The sequence below is a fragment of the Dreissena polymorpha genome, chromosome 3 (genome assembly GCF_020536995.1).
Source record: "Dreissena polymorpha isolate Duluth1 chromosome 3, UMN_Dpol_1.0, whole genome shotgun sequence".
NCBI classification, from domain to species: Eukaryota; Metazoa; Mollusca; class Bivalvia; order Myida; family Dreissenidae; genus Dreissena; species Dreissena polymorpha.
Genome location: NC_068357.1, coordinates 26,111,340 through 26,133,860, shown reverse-complemented (window position 1 = coordinate 26,133,860; position 22,521 = coordinate 26,111,340). Strand labels below are relative to the sequence as shown.

At 35.1% G+C, this 22,521-nt stretch overlaps 2 protein-coding genes across 4 annotated transcripts in view; one reads left to right on the top strand and one right to left on the bottom strand.

Moving 5' to 3' along the window:
• The window catches only part of LOC127873352 (protein phosphatase 1 regulatory subunit 27-like), a 318,207-nt gene that overhangs the window by 163,216 nt on the left and 132,470 nt on the right, over positions 1-22,521 (top strand). The window lies entirely within an intron of this gene.
• Positions 12,210-22,521, bottom strand: part of LOC127873346 (uncharacterized) — a 30,123-nt gene continuing 19,811 nt past the window's right edge. The window contains exons 8-13 of the mRNA XM_052417196.1: positions 22,248-22,355; positions 18,896-19,013; positions 16,973-17,736; positions 15,325-15,575; positions 14,421-14,534; positions 12,210-13,549 (exon numbers count right to left, since the gene is read on the bottom strand). Of these exons, the coding sequence (XP_052273156.1) occupies positions 13,430-13,549; positions 14,421-14,534; positions 15,325-15,575; positions 16,973-17,736; positions 18,896-19,013; positions 22,248-22,355 (1,475 nt within the window). The 3' untranslated portion in view covers positions 12,210-13,429. The remainder of the gene's footprint in view (positions 13,550-14,420; positions 14,535-15,324; positions 15,576-16,972; positions 17,737-18,895; positions 19,014-22,247; positions 22,356-22,521) is intronic.

Here is a 22,521-nt window from a genome sequence, read left to right as displayed (position 1 = left end):
CGAAACAAATGTAAGACATGCCATTGCTTGCGCTGAATAATCGTAGTTTCGGAATTGATTTTCAGTAAAATGAGTATTTCTCACTGCGTGTATTACAAGAAATGAGAAACTTCTTTTACAACTTTTTAAACATGTGACATTTGATCATTAGACAATACAGCGGTATTAAATAAATAATGTAGTACATCGCGTGATGCAAATAGTCCAGTCGATTTGTGCAGATTTTCACCAGAATTGTTCAAGTTGTGATATAGGCATGAAAATTTGCAGAATACTAGCTAAGAGCATACTGAACAAAATCAGATATGGACCCACTCTCAAAAATTTGCATATAGGGGAATTGCGGCCATTTTAAAATGGCGGCCGTCAAATTTCCAATAAATACATTAAACAAATCATCAAAAGTTTATAAGTGTATCAACTGACCGGAAATCTTGTATTTACCATGCAAATAACCTTATCAATGTTATCAAAAAAACAAATTTAAAATAAATATGATCAAATTAAAATGCGGCCATCTTGAAATTTGAAATTCTAGCCACATTTGTCAAAATCAATGAAAAATATTATCTTAATCTCTCTTGAACATTTATTACGATCCATTTTAAACATACACTGCAAACATAATAACAATAGCAAGTGATTGGTATAATTTTAATAGTTTTTTAAACAAATTTAGGTTAATTAAGAGTTCATTATCGGTAAAAACACAGATCACATGTGCATGATCAAATAAACATTTATTTTAAGTCCTAAATGTATTCATTTCCTATCATTTTGCCCTCCACATTAACATAGAGCTGTGCAGCTGAGAGCTGCTTTAACCCACTTGCAACGTCCTCGGCAGCAATTTTCACTTTTGCATCAACATCTGATGAGTTCAGCATAAGACTCAGAAGCTTGCTGTAATTAATTAGGTTGTCCAGAAAGGTTCCCACATTCCATCTTTTTTTGCGCTTCCAACCACAGGAGCTAGGTGGTTGGGGCTCTTGTTGTTTGTTAAGTGACTGTCCCCAGCCTGGTAAGCCGCTCTCTTGATGTGTTGGTGTAACTTGGCAGAGCTTGGTGGGATATTATAGATTGCACGCCCTTTTCGATTAAACAGATCTTTTCTTGTCTCATCTACGGTTATGCACTCACTGCTCCTGTCATACAACAACACAACAAAACGTTCAATGTTTCAAGTACATTCATTAATGCTATCGATACCTGGTTTATCACTCCAGTTTCGAAATCTTTAGTTACATCATCAAAGACAGACCATGTTTCCCATACAGTCTTCTTTCCACGATTAGAAAAGGATTACACTTGGTCACAGCGGCTAAAGGCATGGAAGAAAAGAAGTGCACTGGACATGGAAGGTCCAAAATTGGCAGCGATTTCATGAACTGGTATGTATTTTAGATTTTTACCGACTCTACATGCTATCCACAAGTTAAGTATGTTCAGTTTATGCACACTCGATATTGCAATGACAACAACATCTGTATCTACGGTTCTGATCATTATTTGACGCATACCGGTTTGTACTACATACTTAACGTGTAACATTATGCGCGCGTCTGCCTCTTCGTGGTTACACGGTGATATTTGGCTTGTATCCTTGCTTGGGCCATTGCATACAACTTCCATTCTGAGTGTCGAGATCACATTCTTGTCATCGGTTGCTTTAAATGTCGATAACTGTTCGGCTAGATAGATAAATAACTCTGTCTTATGGTCATCAATGCGAAGAAAGGATTCCAAGTTTCCTGGAATGGCTGAATCTGCCTGAACACGTTTTTTTATTCCTTGTCCACGCTTGCAACGAGTTGAAGCTTTTAAACTGTGTTCGCGATATTCATCCCATATATAACATCAACTCTGCTACACGTCTTCAATTTGCTGTCAATTTAAGGAAGAAACACGATTTGGGCATAATCTTCGAACGTCTTGCAGAATCTTGGCTTCATCATTTTGACAACTACAGCTCCTTCTAAGATCAAAGCTTCTATCTCAGGACTGTAGTTTGTGACGTGATGATCTTCTCTAGAGGCACTAACAAATCTGACTTTGAACCGAGTCTCAACTGTCCGAATTGTGAAAGAGAATGTGGATACGCTTGATTCTCATGTCGAAAGAATTCGTCAAGATTACCATCACGAGCCTGCCAAAAGATATACAACTGAGAAAATAACGATACATTTTGTTTCAGTAAACTAATTTGCTATTTATCCTCTGCGACAACCTTGGATTCTTGACGACTGAATAAATGTAATTATTTTTGTTTTATGGGATCAGAAAGTGGTTTACTTCGATTGTCCAATCTGTCCCCCATATATTCCTGGCATTGATTCTTCCAAATCTGTTAAATATTTTTGTATTTGCAACATTTGGATCAGCAATGTCACCCGTGCCTAGGACAAGATCCTCACATTCTTTCAAAAATGGATTACTCATTTCCTCAAGAGTATTTGCCATTGCTTGGACTTGTTTAACAAATGAATTCTGTTTACTTTCTACTTGCTCATGGTGTTTTATGTCCGGCCCTTTAGTTTGTTCTTGCTTGATACGTTCTTGTGAAATCCCTAACTAATTGACCACACGAGCCATTTCTGGACCACATACCATCCATCGTAGAAGTTGAGATGCATTCTCTGTAAGCCCGATAACTCCACCTTTCTCCCTTCACTTATTTGTTGTTTCGCTCATGAGCATGGTTGATATCTATTGCAGAAAATACGTGGTGAGTTTTTTTGTACAACAAAATGACCCTTCTTGAATTCTACGCTGTCCAATGCAATCATATCTATCACATGAATAGGGAGCCAACGAGCGAAATTTGGATGGACCAAAGTGAAGAACCAGATAATTAACATGGTTAAAGATTCTTTATACAGCTCAAAATTTCTTTCTCGTAGAGACTTGACAAAGATAAGAATTATCAGTTCAAACTTCAATGTAAGTGACCAGAATTTGAACTGTGGACTTTCCATTTCTCTTCTTTCTTTCCACTCCTCAAAACTGAGACTATTATTGACCCCTATATCATCGACACTGTCTTAGAAGTGAGTATAGGCTTTATGCATCAAAATATGTAATGAGCAAGCAGTTATCTGGTGCGCATGTCGGGTACAGCACACTCATTCCTTAAGTCATCACATGTAACTAACATGTGATGACTTAAGGAATGAGTGTGCTGTACCGTCAGATGCAACATTAGACTGACTCAACGCATTCACCCAGCCACTATCCTGTAGCCAATTTCCAATCGTTCTCAAAGCAGCAATCTATATGTGAAAACCACCAAGGTTATAAAGTGGCTTATCACATGCCATTACAGGCATATGGCCTGGATTAAGAAAATTGACACACTCTTTGATAATGGAAATTGAGTGCCGAATCATTGCAGCAGACTTTGCCTCTTCCTGAAACAAGCGTAATACGGAACTTATGTCCGAAGGAATAGCCTCTGACTCTGAGATAAATTTGCATGGAAGGCAGACCATGGCATTGTATCCTTGCCTCTATCATCACCTTTTTCAATCTCCTGGTGTACATGATGAAGCCACATGTAAATTAACAAGATTAAGCACAATTAAGTTAACATATAAGCACGAAATATGTTCAGATAAAAATCTTAAGTTTGATGCTATATCCAGAATTGCATTATCAAAGCAATGGTAAGGGCTACATAGATCTTAAATGTTTGTTTGTATTCCTGTGCAAAATGGCTTTTAAGCAAATATAAGAAGTTATATGCGCTAGTGTTATTTTTTATACTACATGCTTTTATATAAATTATAAGATCTACTCATAATATATACATATACTCTAAGTCTTGTGCATAATTGAAATTGTCTGAATGGATCATCAATGGTCCTTCCAAAACTGGTACAGCAGCTGGCTCCTTCGGGACAATGACAGGTGGTACTTTTGAGTATCTTTCTGGTAATGGTTTTATATTGACTCTTTTCAGGTTTTCATTGATAAAGATCCCTTCTTTGTCAGTACGTAGGTTATCATTTTCTGGGTTTTGAAATAGAGAAATCGCTGTTCCATGCAATGATCCTTTAGCTGTAGTGGAGCTTGGATTGTGGTCAATATTATCAACGAAGTTTTGCTGGACACACAAAATCATCATTTTGAAATCTGTCATAAATAGAATTTCCCATAGCTGTCGATATATTCATCAACAATAATGTGTTAGGATAAACATTAAAAGTAATATGTAAGCGTTTGTAATTTTAATGAAAAGAGATTACCTACTATTAATAAAAATAATTTTTAAAATGCATTTTTTTTTGGCAATTTTGAAAAAAGTAATTTTCAAAATGGCCGCTTTTTAAGATGGTCGTTATATTTTTGCCAATTGAAGACGTTTATTGATTGGGGATATTATTAGTGATTTGTATTCCAAATTTTATTGAAATAGATGAAAAAATATAATTGTTTTGATTTTTTGAAGATTTTTAATGAACAAATTATGGCCGCCATTTTAAAATCGCTGCCAAAGTCCGCCATTTTGATTTTTTAAGATGGGTACATATACGAAAGTATTTTTTGTGACCTTAACTCCATTTCTGCAAAGTTTCATGCTTTTATCATTTTGTGAAAATTTTTCGCACAAATCGACAGGGCTAAAATGCAAGTTTTATGATAAAATACAAAATATATAGATTCCAAATCAATAAGTGATGCGCTAAATTGTCAATGTAGTCATGTTCATTAAAGGGAAAGAGTGTAGTGTTCCAGATGTATATCTCTGTTTATTCAAGTTAACGCGAAGCCTATGTGCAGCACACAGAATTATTTTACACAAAGTTATTTTAGATAATACTCAATCAAATAAGAATTTTTTTTTATCGACTTACAGCGCTTTTACAATTAAGTTGTTACGACATTAAATATATATAAGACCTTTATTAATACGTATATTGACATGCAATTATATAAGGGAGACATGGGGGTGAATGCTCACGTGTAAATTGTGCATATACGCACCAATTGTTAGTTAAAGAGATGGCCTGAACGCGCACAATATCCAGCGAACCAGCGAAAGTTTCACATTAGGAACAATCATAGTTTTGCGCATTTTGGCCGAATGATCGTGCGTTGGTAGTTTTTCTTTTGATTATTTGTCAGCATTTTGAAATTAATTCATAAAAAGTATGAATTAAAAGGTTACATTTACACTATTGTAGCATCAAAAAAGAATCATCTAACTTTCGACCCACCTGCCAAGCGATGGGTCGGTTTATTCCATCACAAATCGCATCTTGCGTTCTAGTTTACTAAATTCTGTTCAATGGATCGAAACTTCGCTGTTTCGATAAAAAAACGCGTTGAGTGTTCGTTACACTGAACTGACAGTAAAAAGCATGCTTGATCAAATCAAAATTAAAACACACGCTATAAGATATTCCAAAACATAATGAAAATAAAAGTAATTATTTGGTTGCATTCAATCCTAAATTCGGCGCAAACATATATATAATATAATGTATGAATGATGCTTGCTTTATAAATTCCACAAAGAAATAAAGATTGATAAATGCATGTGAACAAACATGGAGATAAAATTAAAGTTTATTTACTTCCTTCAAGAATGTTCGAGTGTTTGCATAATATATTATATAAAACCAAAGGGCGATTGGAATTTGCACTTAATAAACAACTTTGTACATACACTATGTAGTTAAAAAAAAGGGCTATCAATATAAACACGTTTATGAGGGTCGCCTATATGTGAATTCGACCGAAAGAAAAGTGCCAACTTGTCATAAAATACGCCCGTTGAAAGGTTTGGGTTAAATTGTTTAAAATTTGATGATTGTAACTTCAAAATAGTTTAGTAAGAGAGCGACAACATTTATTAAGCAACTTTCGAAAAATCAAAGGGCTATAACTCAGATGTGATTCACGCGATATGGATGGTTATCACACGTCGCCAAGATTCAAGCCCAAAACATTGTGGCAAAGTTTGATTATGATGCAATTAAAACTAGTTTAGTTTTAGGGCGAGAAGGAGGTTATTTTGACCATTTGTTGATGCTTCAAGGCCCATGTTTTGGGCTTGAAAATATTATGGCGCAGTGATTCTAAGGAATCATCGAACTTGCCACCAAACAGATCCACCATCAAGCATTTGCCAATATTTGATATTTCCTCTCGATACTTGTTTAGAAGGAGGAATGAACTGGCACATGACTTCATGATAGGAACAGATTTTATTAATTTCTATAAAACTTACATTTTACCGATGTCGAAAATCCTTACAGTTGAATCTCGGCCTGTGTTAGCATGAACAAAGAGCAACTCAATGCACACTTCGTCGCCTAAAAGTTCTTTAACAAAGTTAATAGTATACACTTTGCGTTCCTTTTGCTGTTTACATCAGAGCGGAAGTTGATTGTCTTATTTTCCCTTACAGAGAAATGCAGGGGCAAGATCAGCAAATCTGTATCCTCACCGATTAATATGATGCTATGGCGGGATCGGTCCACAGTTGCTTTTTCAATTTCAACGTCTGCATCCCCTGGTGACACAACGACATAACATACCCGTTTAATACGAGCTGTGCTGATCAGAGCAATCATGCCTGCCTTGTTTTTGCCACGAGACAAAATTATTCCCTTTTGCACGAGCATTCTATTTCTTTGGTGGAACTCACAATAGGGTTCACGCTTTGTCCTCTTCCCTGGCGTGTGTTGTCTTTGATAGAAGGATTGTCTTCGTAACCATCAACACCATTGTCGCTTGTCCATAACGCCTTTCCATGTAAACAATGAATTAAGCAAAGAGCGACTATCAAACACGTAACAATCTGTTTCAGGAATACAGATCATTACAACCTCACTTGATGCGTTTTCAGCATGATCTCAAATTGCCTGAATGATCTGAGGCTTGTCTGCTTTATGAAGTATGGTCTTGGCTTCAAAGACGGAAGAGGGATGGGGACTCAGTTTATACGACAAAACCTCTTCAAGAGAAAGATCTCCAGATTTTGACACTACCAGGAAACGCTGGGACAGAAGTGCACGATCAATAGCACGGTCCTTAGCTATCTTAGCAGCGGACCTATTCCCAAGGGGTTTGACTGCTCTATCTTTTCTCTTAAATTTATAAGCAAATGCCGAATTTCCTATGATACCGCTTATGATCTTGTTCCCAACCTCCTTAAATGCATGCACGTTCACATCTGACCCTGCAACTATTCCATTGACAATGTTTCTTAGAGTAGGATCAGCTGTGTAGGGTGAGCAGTTTGTAATCGGTGTCTGCATTTTCTCGAGATCAGAAGTATATCTTTTGATGCGCAACTCAGTTTAGTCTATGTGTTGTGGGCTTGTAGTATATACCAGTAATCGGAAATCCTGGATTGCACAGTTGTAGTCGGATGTTACAGGTGCAGATAGGATCCAAAGGTTTTGCATTTCCTCGGTCGCTCACTGCCGCGACCTAGACCCACTGTGCTCAATGAGAGTCTTCATCAATTTTTGCTCAATGACAAGATCCCTGCTTAGCCCAGCCCAGCACTAATTGCTCCTACAAACAACGTGAAAACCATCAACGAACTTTCGATAAACGTCTGAGTGCGTTTTTTCTAGGCTGCTCATTTGATGAAGATAGCAATAAGCAGATCGCAGATAATTGAAGTGCCCAGCTGCAGCAAAGACGGATAGACTATCGGATACTGCCTACAAATGCATCAGCCAACATCCAGTAAAATCTGCCTTGATCAACATCATTGTCATGCTTACCATTAGCTGATAATTCAGCCATAATTGGCTTGTCTTTGATGCATTGGCAAGTTCATGTTTCTTCTTCTCTGTAGCCGTCTCGAGTTTGATCAAAATCTCAGAACATGTATAATCAGCTAACGTCGTCTCGCCCTTAAGAAGGGAAGAGTACAACTCCTCTGCCTGATCCAGCAGTATCTGAATCTCGGGATCTTCCTGGGTCATTTCGGCTATAAGCTGGCTGTGTAGGCACTTGTCAACAAGAAACTGACCCCACAAAGCCCTCTGGACAGCTTTCCCTGTCATAATGTGCACACATGTATTTTCCCCATACATAGTCTCAAGTATGTTTTGAGACCGGTTCCTTCCATGAGGGATTCAATGGCCCCCAGCAAGTTCGTGAGTGTATAAAAACAACCCGACATCAGAGCAATGTTTTTCAGGAAACTACTTTGTGGCACATCAATGATGATTTCGGCAGCCGTACAATAAAAAGATTCATCAAACGTTACAATGCTGGGAAGGTTGTGCTTCATGGCAAGGTTGCAAACAAAGTCGTATGTTGTCATAATGCACAATTTGTCCCCAGAGTACATATTGATCATAGGCATGAATTTGACTTACGACTGCCCAAGGTGCTGGCTTCCCTGATGCAAAATATGCATCATTCCCTGCTAAAGGAGACTTCCATCAAAATACACCTCGCGTCATTATCTATAAATCGCGGCAGGTCCTCAAATACTACCTCATGACAAACATGTCTTGCCAACCGGTATTCAAGGATAGGAATTTTTGTCTTATTTCTAGTGTTCAGCTCTGAGGTCTGTTTTCGCGGAAGTAGAAAGTAGTTCGTCCGTGTTCCGGGGGTGATAGATACAATGACACACATCCCATGAAAAGTACCGTTGACGTCAATGGTGATAATATTGTGGTCAACATTATCGGCGACAAAGAGAAAAGACATCTCCAACAAATCTATATCACTACCCAGGACATTAGGTTCCACAAAATCCGCTGCATGTTTCTCAAATCTCAAAACTTCTGTATATGGGCCAAATATACTGGCGTTGTTGACACAACCTTTAAAGAAACAAGTATGAGGCTGTGTTTAGCACATGCAGGTCTGATATGTTTGTACACTAGTGGTCTGTATAGATATTTTGTTGTTTATGACGGTTGAGCTTCAATATCGGAAGTTTGTATACAGGGTTTTACTGGGTATTAAAATTTAAAACAAAACATGAAAAACTATTAATTATAAAACTACGAAAAAAGAATAGCACGTTAGAGTCATTTGTTATGCACTTTAGGTCATTGTGTTAGCGGTCATTTGGACGCCATGTGAGAGTTCTCTGTTCCGTACAAGACTAACATATTTATCCCCACGCTTTTAAAAGCGTGGGGATATTGTATTGATCTCCGCTTTCTGTCCGTCTGTTCTGGACACTATATCCTCCTACACTGTTAGCACTAGAACCTTGAAACTTACACACATGGTAGCAATGAGCATATGTGCGACGGTGCACTATTTGGAATTTTGATCTGACCCCTGGGTCAAAAGTTATGGGTACATAAATGGGTAAAATGGGTAAAAAGCTTATTTTACTAACAACATGCGACACACATGATAATTACTTTTAACCCAGGGGTCAGATCAAAATTCCAATCAGTGAACCGTCGCACATATGCTCATAGCTACCATGTGTGTAAGTTTCAAGGTTCTAGTGCTAATCGTGTAGAAAGCGATAGTGGCCGACCACGCCCAGCCAAAATTTTGTTTTAACATAACTTCTTCATTTATTCACCAATTAACTTCAAATTAATATTGAACATCTCTTATGACAACGGGGTCTATCTCGACCATCCATGTCCACATTACCCACCCCAGGGCCATTGATAGAGCTTGGTTCCCGTCCACTTTCAAATTTATCGAAAGGTCCACGGGTACTACTTCCCCGTTCCCCCAAATTTGTTTCGTACCCAATTTTTTTTCGTACCCAATTTTTTTTTCGTACCCAAATATTTTTTCGTACCCAAATTTTTTTGTACCGATTTTTTTCGCACCCAAATTTTTTTTCGTACCCAAATTTTGTTTCGTACCCGCTTTTTTTTCGTACCCAAATTATTTTTCGTACCAAAATATTTTCGTACCCAAATTTTTTTCCGTACCCAATTTATTTTTCGAACCCACATTTTTTTCGTACCCAAATTTTTGTTCGTCGTACCCAAATTTTTGTTCGTACCCAATTTTTTGTTCGTACCCAAAAAAATTTCGTACCCATTTTTTTTTCTTATCCAATTTTTTTTTCCTACCCCAACTTTTTTTTGGCATAATTTTTTCATACCCAAAATTTTCGTACCTAAATTTGTTTCGTACCCAAAATTTGGTTTTAACATAACTTCTTCATTTATTCACCACTGACTTCAAATTAAAACTGAAAATATCTTATGACAACACTGTCTATGTCGACCATCCATGTCCACATTACGCACCCCGGGGCCCTACCAACATAGGCCTTGTCCACCCAAAATTGCCTTTTAATATAACATCTATGCGGCGTGGGGATACGCGTCGGCCCCTGCCGCGCCACTTCTAGTTTTTATTGTCTTAATGGATTATTCGAGCCCCGAAACCTAAGTAAAGACACAAAAGTAATGAAATTTGAGTGGATAGTCACATAGTTATCATCATTAATAGGTTTTGGCGTCCGATTTTGGTAAACTTTTGATATGTTATTAAGGACATTCTACCCTACCAGGATCAGTTAAAATACCTTTTGTAGCAATTGTTCGGGGGTTAGGTGGTATTTTTTCATATAATGACCCGACTAGTAGTATAAAGCGAAACATATTGCAAGGAATTTAAAAGTGATATCAAAAACACAAAAATAAAGTTGTGTTATGTTAAATCACAGAGAAAAAACAGTATAAGTAATACGCGTCTGGCCTATTTGAAAAGTTTCAGTACCCACGGTCATGTACAAATAGTGCGTCATTAACTTACATGGTAATTTTAACAGATATTTCGTGCAATCGAATGCATACATATTGCAACTCATCTTAAAGTTTTTTATTTCACGGAGCGAAAACAGACGAAAGAAATTAATTGTGCAATAACACTTATCAAAATAGTTACTAATTGGCACAATCCTATACGTTCAGTTTCAAGCTCAAACTGATCTGGACGTGTGGTAGTGCGGTCTCGTTCGCTTACGCAGTGAACCGGTCACGGGACGGTTACGAGTTATGTAACTTTGTGGGCACTTATGTAATACGGAAATATTTATCGAGTCTAATTAAAGAACGTTTATTTCCGGTCAGGATGACACCACTGACTGGTTGTAATTCAATTAACTTAAGGCGTCCAGTCAGATAAGCCTGAATACACTCAAAGAATTAATCTATAAGTGAAAACCAAAGCAGCTTTAACGAAATAACTAACTGTTATTATAAGAACTAGGAAAATGAAGAACAATGGCAGAGAATTAAGAACAGGTACAAGCCAAGTCTAAAGAATCTAAGTATCGGTAAAAATAAACAAAATACAGCAAATACCTTAATGAATGTAAAAAGAAGTTCACAATCTGTCAAAAAACTGATATAAATATTAGTTACTGTTTATCTAGAAGTTGATTCAAAAATTTAGTTTAGAAAATAAGTCTAACTTAATCTAAAGAAAACAATTTATGGAGAGTGGGAAACTCAAGTGACTCAAATGTAAAAAATAAGAAGAATTTACACACGTTATTTCAATCAAAAGAGTCATTCTAATTTAGAATATGCCAAATAAAAATTAGCTAAATGATGAGAATAATTTGGAAAATAATGCCAAAATGGCTTGATGCTGGTCTAATAATAATTTAGAGTTTAATTTATTATTTATTTATAAAATTTCCCACCTTTTACTAAGAGTTTTTACCTTTTCAAGAAAGCATCAAGAAGTGATTAAATCAGCCAAAACAGCTGATTTTATACAGTTCTGAGAGCACTGGCAGAACAGTCTATTTTCCCTCAGAACAGTCCATTTACAGACATTTTGATTGGTTAAAAATATAATCTCTGCTCATAGATCAAAATATAATAAAAACACTCAAATCAACAATATTATTTAAATTGAACAAAACCAAAATATTTTTAATAAAATATGCAAGCTCTACGTGCATTCAGCTATAAAACGCACCAATAATCAATTATCAAGATCTTTGTACTGGGGAACTCTGTAGTTTTTTTTTCAAAGATGGCTTATCAGTAACAGTTCCCATTATTGATTTATTTGCAACAAACTGATAACAAATGTGACAAAAAAAGTAGTACAGATTTACACAAGAAATTACAACTTAGCCAAAAATTGTCATTATATTAGAAAAATATGCATTTTGAAGTAATATACCTCTAAGTGTTTTGAAACCAAGGGATCTAACAAATTCCAGAGCTAATATAAAAATAGATTAGGGAACCTGAGTCAGCAGGTTAAACAAGGGAGTTAACTATTACAAAGTATGTACAGGTTATCTTTTTTTAACATTATGGCTTATCAGATTCTTGTGAAAAATGACAAAATAAAATAAGTATTATGTAATGATAATCAGCTAAAGCTAAATTTTATTACACGTGTCACGTCAGTAAAATTATTGTTATGGTATGGCTTCTTAATGAAAGGTAAATAAAACGAATAATAAGATTGGACATATTTCCCTATTTACATTTATTAACTGCGAATATTAGAGTCTTACGTCAGTATCCGAGTTTCCGATAGACATGCGTTTTGAGATCAATTTTATTGAAGTACAACCCCGTTTCATTTACATACAAACGAGCGGTGTTCACAAACCCCTTATGACAAGCCCAAACATTACATTTTCTGGAACAATATTTATGCTTATAAAATGGAATCGATTGGATTATTTTTAATATAAGGATACAAAATAAATGGATTTAGTTAAGGTTGGATGAAAGATTTATTTTTAAACACATAAATATATAAAAATGCAAATGTAAGGTATCAATCGTTGTATCTGAACAATTCCAAAGGCAATATTTTAAGTGACATATACTATTCAAAATTTGCTAAGAATTACTTTTTATAGTATGTGTAATTTGCAGTTCCACCCTAGCTAGATTCAGCCAGCGTCACGCATCAATGATAAATCAATACATAAAAATAAAATGAAAAACACACATTCTAATATCAAAACCTGCAAAATAACAATTTAAAATGAACGTAATCCGAGATTGAAGATAATGTGATAATAAAAAGTGATCCTTAGCAAATTTTGAGTAGTATATTTTTCTCTCGATGTTTCTGAGTCGAAACAGCGCGTGAAAAAAACGTCTTCACATTACCAACCTATTAAATCACATCTGTTTATTCATTTTTACCAAATTGAATGTTCTCATTTGCACCCCGAGGCCGTTCAACATATTCATGTATATATTTGACACTATTACACGAGTATGGCAACAATTTATTTAACAACGTTGTGCACAAAAATGTGATATATATGCAGTCGTGCAAGGCTGGAATACTCAACTCGGATCCGCCTATCGGCTCGTCCAATATAGCATGTCAGCTAAGAACTCGTCAAACTAAATAACCGCATTGTTCATAAAGCTGTTATATTGGACGGGTATTAAATCGATATTCACTGATCATAAACGATGAACATAACCACATACTCGTGTTGAATGTTCGCTTATTTCGCCATACATTAGCACTCGTTAGTTTTCTCGTTACGGTCAACCAAAGTCTTGACAAAGGACATGGTAGCAATGCTGACACCTTCGAGTCCAATGGTCTCACACGTGATTTTCAATCTTTGCCCACACAGCTGGAAGATATAAACATATTTGTGTTTCTACATTTGAAATCATAAAACTTGTAATTGATTTGTATGAAGTACTAAGTATTCAATAATCTGTTAATTCATTGATATGCTGCATACGCAGACCACTTGATTTAAACAATACATAGTTTTTGTTTAACACATATCATTCAATAATTATTATTTTCTTCACAATAAAAACACAAGTTTTGAAAGATTAATGTATTCGAAATAAAATTACGAGCTATAACGCAAAACAAATGCGGGTATAATAACATTTACCTATTATCTGGAATCAACTAAAACAACGTGAGAATGCAAGTATACCAGCAAGCGAAAATTGTTGCAATCAGTAACGTTTTTTATTAATTATACGTGACTCTAATTAATACCACTGGCGTCAACATCTTATGTCAACAATTTTAATTACCGGCATATATAATTATTTAATATAATCATTTTTCCTTTTCGCACAACTACATGTAAGAATTAAACATATGATTTATATAAACAAGCATGGTTCGCGAAATTACTGTGATAGTCGAATATGATTAATAAACTAAGTGTAACTCAAGTGGCAACAGCGAGCATTCCTATCATTCCTGCGAGTTCCTGTTAAGGAATGTTACGAATTGTCATTACATGAGACAAACGTCTGAGTATCGACCGAGATGTAAAACAACATTTATTTTCGATAAGTGGACATCACTTTTAAGCTACAGGATAAGAAAACACTTGAGTGAAGTTTCATTTTTACCTGATACCGTTCTTCGTAATAACATTTAATTTTGTAGGCCAATATTATTGCAGAAAGGATTCCACAAATGTTTAAGTATTAATACTGAATGGGTTACAATATAAATGTTTTAAAACTTACTTTATCGGTTTTCATACGTTGTGTAACAATACACAAAGCTTCAAGTAAACCGTTGTGATAGACACTTTTGAGCATTTCCAAACATGATTCAACCTCATCCAATGTAAGTGCCTTCTGAAATATATTAAAAAGCTTAATAACCACAAACGTTCAATAGATAATAAGAGTTTTAATGTGCTCAAACCACACGATTTTGTTCAAAGCCAGGAATCTTCCTAACACAAACTGTGCACATGTTATAAAAATCACAAAGCACATGAGTTTCGACACAGAAGACTTACAAATAAATTATTCATGTAAAAAACTATGTAAATTATACATATAAAGAACTATGTAAATTATATATGTAAAGAAATCTGTAAATTATATATGTTAAGAAATATGTAAATTATATATGTAAAGAATTATCATGATTAGATAACATGTTCAGCATTGAAACCTATTATCGAAAATATTCTTATTACTTTGTATGCGCATTGAAATGGTCAACTGATGTCACGTGGACATTTTATATTGTAGCGTGCATAGCTTTAATAAGGAAATTAAGGATCCTGTAACCTACGACTAAGAAGAAAAGTATATAGAACTTTGGAGCTAATTTCGAAGATGTCCGAGAGATTGGAAAACTTGTGTGATTGTACAGAAAAGAAAACACGAAATATTGTGAAAAGATAATTATAATTCTCAATTTTATTTGATTAACCGAAATACATCTCCACAAAATGTTCGCGAGATAAGAACCGGAATTCAACAATTGAAATTGATTAATAAGCATGCAATAAAATGAATGTAACAAACATAATCAGAAACGAAATTCCGGTTTACGTTCGCAAGTCATTTATTTATGGAAGGGACACATGCTCTTTGTGCATATAATACGAATCAATTTATTGACGCTGTTTACCTGATACTGTGTTGGAATAAAGATAAACGTCTTCAGAAAGACAGCAACAGGCTTGCCAATATCGATCATTTCGATTTTACGCAGTCTACATTGCAGAAAATGTTTTCTTGGAAGGTCGTCTATATGCTCTATTTCTTGAACGGCGTCTTCTGTTTTGCATTCGATACAAAGCACGTCTGCTTTCTTTAGTACGTCTGCTTTCTTTAGTAAGTTATCAATAAGTGTCAACTTGTTGAGTTTTGCAAAGTTGTCTGTGTTTGAAAATGAAAAGAACGGCATATACTATTGATTAGAAACATGCATGAGGCATTCTCTTACAAAATGTATTTATACTGACTAAAGTTATAAAAACTTTATACTATTTAATGAACAAAACATTTTTTCAACCATACTGTCAAGATAGATCAAACGCATTGTTATACAAAATCCATGTACATTGTATGCACCCAAGGGTCCTCCATTGGTATGTATGAATAATACAAAAGCAAAGTGTGTCAAGTTCCAATTGTGATGCCTTTGAGATATTAATAAATTAAGGAAAGTTTGCCGAATTTAATTGTAAATAAAACCTAAGTCGCTAACTTATCGTGTCAAACATATTTTAGCTGTGTGTTAGTATTTTGATCGCATTTCGAGCTTGTGTATGAAATTAAAATACCGAAGACAGATATACTAAGTACATTTTTTTTCTTATATAATGTTTAGTTTAAGGAATAATTGCCAGCGCCGGAGAGTATTCAACTCTATTGGTCCACAGCGACATCATATTTTTAGGAGCAGTTTACTGATTATCAGCTGACAAACTAATATAACAGCAGGGTGGCAATGTAAATTGTTATGAAACCAATGTTTGGAGACTTGTCAAATTATTATGAATTAAACTATAATTTGTTATTAAGAAATATGCAAGCAAGTGAAGTCCTCTGCCTATTACAACGCATATAAATAAACAATTTTGAATCGCATTCTTTTTGCGATTGAAATTGTTTACCGTTTTACAATCAAACAAAAAGCTCTTTTGTCAAAACAGTATTAAGATCAAGTTGTATATCTAATTGTATGAAATGCCCAAACCAGGCGTTTGAAAGAAAGAATTTCTAGTGAAAGAAATGGTGACAAAATCCTGAGACAATTGTATTTATTTGTATAGCACTTCCCTGATGTAATAAATTTGAGGTGTTCGACTTACAATATTTATTTTTATTTTATTATAATTCACATGGTCTTGACATTTCCATATGTTCTTCTCAAGTTTTTTTATCTGACCATCGAAGAGACGACTGACAAACACAATTGGGCGGACAGACGGTGGGAATAAATATTTCAACTACATATAACGACACTCTCTAATGTACGTATGACGCTAATAGACTGATATAGTTTTGCATATTCATTGACACTCAAACGGACAAAGCACCGGGCGGAGAACGACGAAGGGCGGCCTTTAATCGCCGAGTTGGTATACAAAATTTGCATGATCATTTAAAAAAACATTTTTACTTGAAATAATGTAAAAAAGGGATCTTATCTTTGACATCAGGTGAACAAATGCTGTTACTGATCTTCGCATTACCGTTTATAGTATCAAAATTGTGTTCGTTCATAAGTCTAGCGCATTAAATAAACACATTAATAGTATAATACATACCTAAATATTCTTGCCATAAACGTGTTTTCACCCGACATAATTCTAAACAGTCAGGTACACCTACAACTTTTGTTTTGAAAGGACAAGGATCAGGCGTGTTAACAAAAGGTGTGACGTGAACCTGAAACTCAAAATTTAATTGTGCTTTAAAATGATAATTGTAAGCCAGATATACGTCTCGCGCAGTTACGTTCTTTACATGATAATGTGTTTGTTTACTCTCCAAGTTTTCTGCATGATGCTCAATAAAGGTAAGTAAACGTTCAGCTGTGATGTAATCATCATTAATTGTGCATTTTGATGTACAGTTTGGTAGTCTGCATTTTCCCCCGTTAGCTGTCATCGTTAAAGCCTCTAAAATGCATTTTGTGAAAAAGCTCGATTCTCCTTTGGTCGACACCGCTTGACTGTTTGGTCCACATGCGTTGATCTGAATCATCTTTTTTTGGTCTAAGTTCCCTTTGAACATTTGAACAAATTTTGGATAGCAGCAATCTAAAAATACCATTGTCTTTGTTATTGCAAAATGCTTGTTTCTTTCAGAGAGTTTAGAGAGCATTTCTGGTAACACATTCATATCAAAATGACAGTTATTTGTAATATCGAGGCAATTGTTCTGATTGTTATGTCCGGAATAGTAAAAAAGCAGCGTATGGATTTTTGCCTCATTGACAAGTTGTTCCAATGCATCATATAGTTTCCTTTCAATACTTTCTGATTCCTCCGATTGACTTTCTGGTATGATAGTATGCAGATGATCAGTCCTAAAATAAAAATTATTTAAGCAACGTAATTGTACATGAAAAAAATATCGCCATACGAATCGAGACCTGCTGAAGTAAAACTCTAAAAGTGTACCATTGATATTTATTCAAAATACGGTTTCTGGATCGATATTATATAAATTTAAATACCCCATATGCAGCTGAGTATTTGTTTTCGATTAATATTTGCAATAGTTTGAGTATTAAAATTCCAGCTGGGAAATCGACTCCTTGTGTATGCGCAAACGTTTGAATATCAAATATCCAACTTGATATTTGTCAATTGATCGAAATTTATTTAGGTTCGATACGCAATATCCTCCTAGTTCAATATTGAGGTGATTATTGAATATTAGCTCGATATTTGCTTAAGTTATAATACACAACAATAAGTTGCGTATTCGACGCTGTCTTTAAAGTCGTTATAGTTTGAATACCCAATAGCCAACTGGGCTTTCAACTCTGTCTCGATATTAACAATACGTCGCAATGATATTCTCCATATGTCGAATACACAATACCAGCTGGAAATTCGATCTGGAATCGATATCCGCTAAATTTTAAATACATAATACCAAGTTGGGTATTAAACCCTAGTTTGATATTTGAAATGGTTCGAATTTTCAGTACCCAGCTGCGTAATCGACCCTGGCTGCTTAATTTCCGCACTAGTTTGATTACCCAATAAACAGTTAAGTATTTACACTTTCGCCTATCTTACGGCAAACACCTCCCAACAAAGTAATTTGACCTTAACGACCTGATTACATGCATATATATATTGCAAATTGCGCTAGGATATTGCAGTATACCTTTTTATCGAATTCGACCTTTTGTTTTATATAATAAGTCGCGCGAAAAACGAGCCAATTAATGGAAGGACAGACGCCGGGACTTAGTATATACTTATTTTGGTATTGCGTATCAAACCCGACAAACTGAACTACGTTGGAAAATAAGAATCGGACACAACGAAAAATAGCAACTTTATTCTCAAAACATCAGAGAGCATACTAACAAAAGAACCTTTAATATGAACAAACAAAATAGTTCAGAACATATGCATTCTTGCTTATAAAAATGTATGGCGAGTTTTAAGCGTGCAAAAGTTTAAGTGTACAATAACAAGTTTTCGCAAGTACGACCGTGCTGTTAATACCTTATGCACATGGATGGTAACACTCTAGATGTAGCAACAGTGGCAAACGTTTTAATATCCCTCTCGAATGTACCGAATTGATCATACCCTGCTACAAGAATGGCACCAACACCGATACCTAATTTAACAATATACAATTATTAACGAGTGGATTATTGAATGTAATGTAATACGACGATAGCATGCAAAATTATTCTATCTTTGGAAATAATTTTCGTTTGGTCAAAATGTCAATAATGATTCAACATATTTCTACAAAAGAATTAAAAGCAAAACGAGAGTCTGTTCATGTCGCCTGATGTGTCATCGTTGATGACAGTTTCTGAACTTGGTTACAAACAGAAACACTATGTCCCCTTCTGCGCCGCTTTGATTTTTTACCATTGACCTTGACGGATGACCTTGACCTTTCACCATTCAAAATGTGCAGCTCCATAAGATACACATGCATGCCAAATATCAAGTTGGTATCTTCAATATTGCAAAAGTTATGGCAAATGTTAAAGTTTGACGCAAACAAACACACAAACAAGCAAACACACAAACATAAAGACAGGGCAAACACAATATGTCCCCCACTATAGTGGCGGGGAGGGGACATAAAACAAGTTGACTCGAGCTTTTACTTGAAATTATTACTTACACATTTAATGTAGCCATTGATTATTTTGCTTAACACATGACATGATATAGTTTAACACGTGTCAAGTTATTCAGGAATTCATCTAGCATTTTGGCTATAGAAATGCTCCCATTAGATCTCTGACATGATAGTATGACCTTTTCCATGACACCACCTAGAGTGGGTTTACATTGGCACCAAATTGTTTCAGTATCCGTCGCTGAAGCAACAATAACAAGTAAAAGTTGTCCTATGACATTTTATTTTGAGACCTTTGAACTCGAAGTAAGTTCTTGGTATTAAATTTAGCCGTATAGATATTGCGTGAATCACAGTCCCATATACAAAAGACTTTTTTGCAATATGTTTACAGATAATTTACTGCACGAGAAGTTTAGAACATGACTATTATGTAAGTAATATTGTAATCTAGTTTGACTTATTGTTTTAAAAGGGAGCCATCTTAACCTATATGTATTACCTTGATTACGAAGACATTTTTGTTTATGTGTGTAAAACATCGATTGAAATGGGTTAACCTTTATGCCAAATTGTTTTAAAATCATTCAATGCATGTAATAGTTATACCAAGCTATACACGTGTTAAACATTTGACCTAAGAATATGACCCTGATCTTAAAATCAGCAAATCGGCGAACGAAACCTTAGGTATTTTAGTTTCATAATAAATAGTCTAGAACAGTCCCCCTGGGGATGAGCAGGTTCTTTTACCATCTCAAGATGAACAGGATCTATATCCATACAAAGGTTTGTTAACAGTCAATCTCCAAGGAGTATCAGGTGTTTTTTTTCCACATGTTTTAAACGGAAAGTATTCCAAACCTTTTATTCAAGGCATCAACAACACATTTAAAAGTATAAAGTTTGGTTATAACTGGATTTTATAGTGTTAACTTAGAAAGCGTTGTAAATAAGGCGACACATTTTACAAATTAAAAAAACACTATAATTGTAATTTAGCGCACAGCCGAGTTCAAGTTAAACACAAACGGAAACAGACAGGACCTTTTGTTTGACTACACATGATCCAATTGTAATATTGGCTTAGATATGTTTCAGAGTTTAATTTAGTTTAAACCTTTTTATTTAAGCTCAATTGCATTTAAAGTACTAACTACTTATTTGAAACGCTCTCGAGTCCGTTCCCTGGCCATACAACCAGTACTTGGTGTCTTTGGGGAGATTTTAAGCATGCTCAAACACCGAGGATCGAACCCGCGACCTCCCGGTTGCTTGGCAGACACCATATCCATTACACCACGGCGAGCTGTTTTAGACACACGTTTAGACGGAGGTACGTCGTAGTCATAAAAAAGGCCTGTAAACTTTTAATAAGCATACGCTCATAGCTTTTCCCCAGATTTTGAACTGGTGACCTATTTTATTTGCTAATACAATCTGATCCATATTAAAATTAGGTATAAGATAAAAATTCCGAAAAAGTTTATCCATGATCGATTTATGCATTTGGCTCTAGACAGGTAACTGCGTTTACAATTACCTTTACCTTAACCCTTGGAACTAAGTGCTTGACCTAAAATTATCCAAATATAAAATAGGTCAAGATACTGTTAAAATAAATGAAATCAAGACTTAAACCAAAGTCGAAACAGTGTCATCTAAACTTCTTTAAAACTAAAGCAAAACGCGTGATGCACTACCTTCGTATATATGAATTATTGGAGTTAGACGAGGCAAATAGGTGGTCAATTTATGACCAACTTCACTATTATAAACATATTAACAGATAGCACGCGCGCAAAGTGAAAGGATTCCATATTGGTGCAAACTTTATGGGGTTTAAAAGATAGCTTGTATAAATGCGATCGTATCGTTGATTCAATGTCATTGACAATTTGAATTAGTTAGACAAAAACACGCATGCACATTAACATTTTAACCAAGAAAACGCCTTATGTATTTTAACAACTGTCAATCATTAAAATGGCGTGCGTTCTTTTTGTACATTTTTAAAATAAATATGTTTGCAGCTCTAGAAACTATGTTTGCTTTTCCAGCAACTAGAACCAACGAACCAGATTTTTAGTTTAAATGTCTATCTTTAACACTGTAATACTTTGCTTAGCTGAATTAGATTACAATAGTTTAATGTCAATTGAATACCTCTTGTCATATTAAATTTACTTTGCATTACACCGAAAAAGTTTCTCTAAACATACACCATTCATTGTATGAGGACAGATGGCCTGGGCGATAGACTTTTCTTTCAACGGGCCCGTGGTTCGAGCCTAGTTGAGGGTTCCTTTTTTTTATTTAATTTTATTATGTTTTATACTTGAGCGTTTTAGATCAAATGTTTACATTTATCAATATAAAGCATTTATGACAAACTTCAGTACATGCCCAAATCTGTGAACGGGTCCCTTTACGACAAACTTTTAATGTAGAATGTTGCTAGTGATGCTTTAGTTGACGACAAGTCTTAGTATGATTGTTATAATGGGACGTACTTGTTTCTACAAAAATGTTTACACAGTTCTAAAACTAGTTCCAACGATGACACCTAAATCGGCAATAAAACATTCCGTTTTGCCTTTAATTCTTTAACCAAACTGTTAATTTCCCGAACGTTACATGATGTTTATTTGTTTAAACCAGTAATTTTATGCAGACAGATGCAAGAAAAATAACTTCTTATATAAGTTCATCTTAATATGTAATAATTATACTAAACATTAACATACGCACCTATAACCGGATTGATTTCTGCACTACAGCTGTGACATTGAATTGGGTTGTAATGAGAGTTCCTCAAACAGGCACAACATATGTCAAATGCGCAGCCCTGATGCATACCTGGCGCAAAAAAAATCGTGTTGTTTTATATGACATTCACACAAATCACCAACTGTTAACAAGTACTACTACCAAAACTGCAATCACAGCATTGGAACGGTTTTACAGAGCTGTTTGTTGCAAGTATAATTGTTCCCAATTCGAGAGCCGTGCCTCTCTTATATTA